At 54.5% G+C, this 6,218-nt stretch overlaps 1 protein-coding gene across 1 annotated transcript in view; it reads left to right on the top strand.

Moving 5' to 3' along the window:
• RASGEF1C (RasGEF domain family member 1C) overlaps positions 1-6,218 on the top strand; it is a 53,011-nt gene that overhangs the window by 13,450 nt on the left and 33,343 nt on the right. The window contains 5 exon segments of the mRNA XM_015571533.1: positions 3,611-3,702; positions 4,906-5,005; positions 5,466-5,483; positions 5,486-5,544; positions 5,622-5,717. Of these exon segments, the coding sequence (XP_015427019.1) occupies positions 3,611-3,702; positions 4,906-5,005; positions 5,466-5,483; positions 5,486-5,544; positions 5,622-5,717 (365 nt within the window).

The raw sequence follows: 6,218 nt of genomic DNA, 5'->3' as shown, positions 1-6,218 counted from the left end.
CTTCCTAGCGACCCGGGCCAGGCGACCCCAACTGGGTGCGTTTCGGTGGGCGAGGGGCTCCCTCCAGCGGCCACTCAGAGAAGTGCAGGCTGATGCGCGCTGCCCAGGGAAGCGTCCCTCCGAGGGTGGAGTGGCCTTTGGGCCAAGTGCGCAGGGCGAGGTCCTCACCCAGATTTCAGAGCTGCCCTCCCCCTTCAGAGCCCAACCAGCAGGGGACCACCGGGGTCAAATGCAGTCAGAACGGGAGACAGCGTGTCTTCTGCCCAGCACCTAATAAAAGAAGTGCAAATTAATTAAATACACATTGCATCCCCCGATCAGATAGATTAGCGAGGTGAACTCTGTGCCTGTGTGGGGAGGGAACTCTCACCCTCGGCTGCTGGGGAAATTGGCGCAGCCGCTTCCGAGGGCAGTGTGGCCACAGCATCAACACTTGGAATGCACACCCTGGACCCCAGTTTTCCACACCTAACAATTTACCCACCAGATATGCTAGCACACCCACGCACACAGAGATGTGCACACGAAGATTTGAGATAAACCGTGTTTATAAAGTCCACAGGCTGGAAGCAAACTACCTTATCACCCATAGAAACGGTTTAACATTTTAGTGCATCCATTCATTCTATGTACGTTACACAACTGTTAAAGAGAATAAAAGCAGCTGTCGGTATGGAGTGACCCCAAGATGTGTTGGCGAGAGAGGGGAGTAGAGTGAGCAGCAGTGACAAAGGGTGTGTGGCCGTTTGTAACAACAGCGAAAGGGAGGGTGCGTGATGCGTAGCCACTTGCACAAGCTGTGGAGACGATCATTGTGGAGACGATCTCTAAGAAGACTGTCGCTGCGGTCATTGTGTTCTTTTGGAAATTTGTCTTTTCCTTAAGGATTTTTATGAGTTTTTGCGTTAGATAATTATCCTTTGTCAACTAGATGTCCTGCAAATTTTCCTCCCCTAGTGTCAACCACAGTGATTAGGAAACCCAGCAGGGGTGGGAAGCAGACGTGGCCACTCTTGGCTGGCTTTTTGTTCCTCACGCATTATTTGGGCATTTTCAAGCATTTTTTTTTTATTGTGAAGAACGTCAAGATCACACGTGACATTTATTTACCCACTCTATTGTAGATGAGCATTTGTGTGGTTTCTGGCTCTTGCCATGAGAGATATTGCTGCTGGGAACATTCTTACACGTTCCTGGGACACATTTTCCTAGGCCATCAGTTCGCACATGTTTTGGTCTCAGGACAGCTTTCCATTTAACAAATTAGGGAGGACTCCAAAGAACTTTGGGTTATGTTGGTTTTTCTGTACTGATATTTATCATTAAAATGGCCACCATATTAGCGCATAAAACCGATAACTTTTTAACTTATTTATTTATTCATAGTAACCCACTATACACATAGTTACCATATTTTATGAAACATAACTATATTTTCCAAAATAAAAAAACCAGTTTTTACTTTTCCAAAATAAAAAAAAAAAGAGTGACGTTGTTTCACAGCATTTTTACAAATCTCTTTAATGACTGATTTAGAAGACAGCTGAATTCTCTTACCTGGCTCTGCATTCAATCTTTTGACATTATTGGTGGAAAATCTAACCTCCAAAAGTATGTAGTTGGAAAAGGGAGGGGATTTTACAGCCATCCTATATAATGAAAGGCTCATATGCAAATTGCCCCCTGGGGAGTTTGACTGACCAGGAGTTCAACTGCCCTCTCTGATGTGCACTGACCACCAGGGGGCGGCACAGAACGGAGCAAGGCCCCGGCCAGCAGCTGGCAGCTGGGGGAAGGAAGGCCCTGCCCGGCAGCCGGAAGGCCCCAGCCTTTATGGTTTTTGGAGAGTTTCTTCAGATACATTCCCAGAAGTGGAATTGCTGGGTCATAAGGCAGCTCCACTTTTAATATTCTGAAGGGCCTCCATTCTGTTTCCCAACCTGCAGTCCAACAGCACGCCACATCCTTGTCACCGCTCGTTGTTTGCTGTTTTGTTGCTGGTAGCCATCCTGACAGGCGGGAGGTGATACCTCGCTGTGGTTTTAATTTGCATTTCTCTGATGATTGGCGATGTTGAGCCTCTTTTCATATGTCTAATGGCCATCGGTATGTCCTCTTCTTTACTGTTTTGTAATTTATATTTTTCCAGGAATTTGACCGTTCCTCCCAAGTTTTCACTTTATAGACAAAGTTATTCAGAATCTTCTCTATCTTTTTATTTTTTTATCTGATTTTTTTTTGCCTTCATATTTTGAAGCTGTGTTGTTAGGTGCAGACAAGTTTAGACTTGCGACATATTCTCGATAACTTGAACCTTTTATCATTATACAACTGCCCTTTAATCTCTTCTAATGCTTTTCGCCTTGGAGTTTGTCTTGTCTAATATTAACACATCGCTGTGGTGTTTATCATATCTGTTTTTCTATATTTTCACTTATCTCCTTAGGTTTGGGGTGTGTCTCTTGAAACTCGCATGCACCTGGGCTTTGCATTGTAGTGATCGTGATTACTGCTGGGTGGGGGTCTGTGCTTACTGTCTGCTCGCCCGCCTTTGGTGGCCTCCCTTACCTTTCCTGTCCCTGTTCTTCTCCTTTCTTTGCTTTCTTGGATAAGTCTCCCCTTCCCCCCCAACACACACTATTTACTGAAAGTCACCTCTCAATTTTAACGTCTATATTTAAGTGTAATTTTAAAAATTGTGGTGTATTTATACAGTGGAATGTTCTACATCAATTGAAAAAAATTCCAAAGGATATTGTATGGTACGTGAAAGGTTCACGTGGAAAAATATGGAAATATATATAGTTACGTAGCAAAAGGAAGATACAGTCGATCTTCATGGTAGCTATGTCCTACAAACTTGTCGGGAACGCTGCATCAGCAAACACCCATTGCTCCCAAGGGAAACGCAGGGTTAGGTTCCTTGCGAGCCTCTCATCCCAACATTTTCATCAACCAATCAACAAAGAGCCTTATTTTATGTGCGTTTCTGTTTAAAGACATCTTCTTCAGTAAATATTGTTCATTCAATGACATTGAACTCATTGCCAGTAGCACTATGACTCATGCCTGAAAGCGCATCTCACGCCTACATTCCCTTCGGGCACCACAAGCTTCCTGCTTGGGGAGGCAAGACAGCCCGCAGCACTGCGCTGGGCACAGGACGCGTGAAATCCCCGTGACGCCCAATGGACGGCAGGAAGGACACGTGTCAACACGGGGCTGAAGCAAGAAGGCCAGGCATCATTTCGCTTAACCCCAGCATGTGCTGGGTGACTCCAGTATTTTGCCACTCGGCACATGTCCGTGAGTGAGAGGGAAAGTGAGGCCTGGGGGTTACAAATGAATTTTTAGGGAGTAGGTGGAGTCACAAATACAGAATCTGTGAGTAAGGAGGATCGATGATTACATATCATATTGATCTATATCATGTTACACTACATCTCCACGTGCATTGGAACAAGACTAGAAGATGAGCATCAGGTCATTGGTGTTTCTGGATGGTTTTGCGGTCCCGACATTTTCCAAATTGTCTATCATGATCCTGAACTGACTTCATGTTCCAAAATCCATTGACAAAAAGACGGAGTGCAGCCCTTCCATCTCTCCTAGCCCCGTTTCGGTGATAAGACCAGGAACCTGGAGGCTGACGTGAAATGGTTCAACAGGTTGTCCTCCCTCGTGGCCACTGAGGTCTGCATGGTACGTAGAGCCCGGGACGGAGCGGGCGTGGCAGAGCGCGCAGGCGGGAGGAGCTCGCCTGGGGGAGCCAGAAGGGCTTCTTGAGCCATCTGTCCCCCAGCCTGGCCAGGCTGGGCCCCCCCGGGACACCAGCTGCCACCAGGCTTGCCTGCAGTGACGCTTCCCCTCTGGGCAGAGCCAGCACGGACCTCCAGCCGCTAGCAGAGGGTGCCAGGGGCGGCTTGCTTCCACGGTGCCTGCCCGCTGGGCCGCGGGCCTGCAGCGCACTGCGTTTGGGCCCCTCAGATTTAGAGTTGGAAATGGCCCAGCCTTTAAGAGCGAGGAGACTGCACGCTCCAAGTCCAGTCTCTGGCTTCTCTGGGGAAGCAGGTAGACCTGGCCGGTCTAAACCGACATGCATGTCAGCAAGAACCGTCCATCAGCCAGGCGGCTCTTCCTCACAGCAGAGGGCCCCCCTCTGGCACCCCACATCAGGGGAGCCTGGGCCACTCATCACCGGGAAGGACTGCAGGCGGCACGCTTGCCCGTGGGCTCTCCAGCACCAGATGCTGCGACAGAGCTTGGGGTGCAAGGGGCTTTCGGGGGCGAACACCTGTGGCAGGCGAAGAGGACGAGGCCTGGCCAGAAGGAAACGATGGCCTGTGACGCCTCTGCGGTGGGAGGGTCCTGTCCCCGGGCCCCCCTCGCTCGGCCGCCAGCACAGTCACCTGCTCCCTGAGGGACAGGGCAGGCCGGAGGCAGGGCTGTCTGAGGGGTTCGGGCGGCCCGTCTCTGCAGACACAGCGCACTGCTGGGGGCAGCAGGCCCAGGCCAGTGTTATCTGCGGGAAGAGCACGGTGGGGCCTGGAGTGTCCCTGGCAGCGGGCAGCGGGTTTACCTGAGTGGAGTCGGCGTGTGGTCCAGGGTCGGGTGTGGTCCTGGCTGGGGAGACCAGCCCGATGCTGGGAGGGAGGAGGAGCAAGCGTGCTTTCTGCCTCTGGAGGGTGTGGCCTGGCCTGGGAAAAGGGCCTCCCTGGCTGGAAGTGGCCCCCTGCGCCCTCGCTGGCAGTGGCCTGCGCTGCGCTGCTCAGGGCCCTGAGCCCGAGGCCGCAGATGGCCCAGATCACACATCCCAGCCCGCAGGAGGGACTGGCCAGTGGGCAGGGTGGGTGGTCACGGCTGGACGGGGACCGGTCATTGCTGAGGCTCGGGTGCTGTCCCCAGCTGTCCAAGAAGCGGAGGGCCCAGCTGATCGAGTTCTTCATCGAAGTGGCCCGCGAGTGCTTCAACATTGGCAACTTCAACTCCCTCGTGGCCATCGTCTGTGAGTAGCTGGCCTGAGTCCAGCACCGGGCAGGCAGGCGTGGGCACCCAGGCGTGCGGGCTTCGAGCCAGGGATCTCCTCTGAGCAGAGAGTGCCAGTTGGGCCCGCATCCCCACCCAGAGGTCCGGAAGGGCACCAAGTTTGAGTTGGGCTCAGCCTGCTCGGGGTGCTTGGCGAGGGTGTGGCAGTATGCCCCCGGTTCCAGGGAGAGCAGGGCCCAAAGCTGGCCCTGGTGCCGTGTGGGCCAGTGTGCGGAGGACTGGGATGGGGCCTGCACATGCAGAAGCCAGGTCACCCCCACACACCTACCTGCTGCCTGGCGGCCGAGGCTGCTGCAGATCTCAGCCCAGTCAGGCTGCAGCCGCAGAGGCTGGGCAGGGGGCCCACACAGAAGCCCTCCGCCCGGGGCAGTGATGGGACTGCAGCCCGGGGCAGCCGCCCAGCGCGCCTCCCTCTGCAGCTGGCATGAACATGAGCCCGGGTCCAGGCTGAAGAAGACCTGGGCCGAAGTGAGGACAGCCAAGCGTTTCATCCTGGAGGTGAGCATGGTGTTGGCAGCCGGGGGCGCCGGCCTTCCCCAGGGACAGTGCCCAGCTACGTCCCTGCCTCCTTCCAGCACCAGATGGATCCAACCGGGAATTTCTGCAACTACAGGCCTGCCCTGCGAGGCGCCGCCCACCGCTCCCTGACCGCCCACAGCAGCCAGGAGAAGGTGGGTCAGAGGCTTGCCTGGTCTCCAAGGCTCCTGCCTGCGCTCGACACCTTGGTCCAGGTGGGCTGCATCAGAGAGCCTGGACGCTCACTCCCAGGTCACCTGGTCCACCCCCCGAACTTCTATGGCTGTGTGACAGACATGCTGCCCGTCTCCAGCACGGGGAGCTCACCACCTTCCCAAACAGATCAGCCCACTCCACGGGCCTCAGTTTCCCTGTCTGCCCAGCCCAGCTGAGCCATCCATGCTCTGTGCTGTGCAGAGGGTCAGCGCCCCACCCCCCAGCAGCGCCAGCAGTGCCGACTGACCAGAGTGCTTCCTCATGGGGCTGCAGGCACGGCTCTGGGGTCGTCCTCTGGAGGGCCGCACCCCTGGCCCTGTCCTTCAGCGCCCAGCCCCCCTCCATCCCCCCACGGCTCTCCTCTGCGTCAGCAGCCCGGCCTGTGCTGCCCTAGGCTGGTCTCCCGTCCCCTCCCCCCCCGGGTCCCTGGGCTGCCCGCA

The sequence above is a fragment of the Myotis davidii genome, unplaced genomic scaffold (genome assembly GCF_000327345.1).
Source record: "Myotis davidii unplaced genomic scaffold, ASM32734v1 scaffold648, whole genome shotgun sequence".
Taxonomy (NCBI): Eukaryota; Metazoa; Chordata; class Mammalia; order Chiroptera; family Vespertilionidae; genus Myotis; species Myotis davidii.
This window is presented reverse-complemented; position numbering and strand designations above follow the sequence as displayed.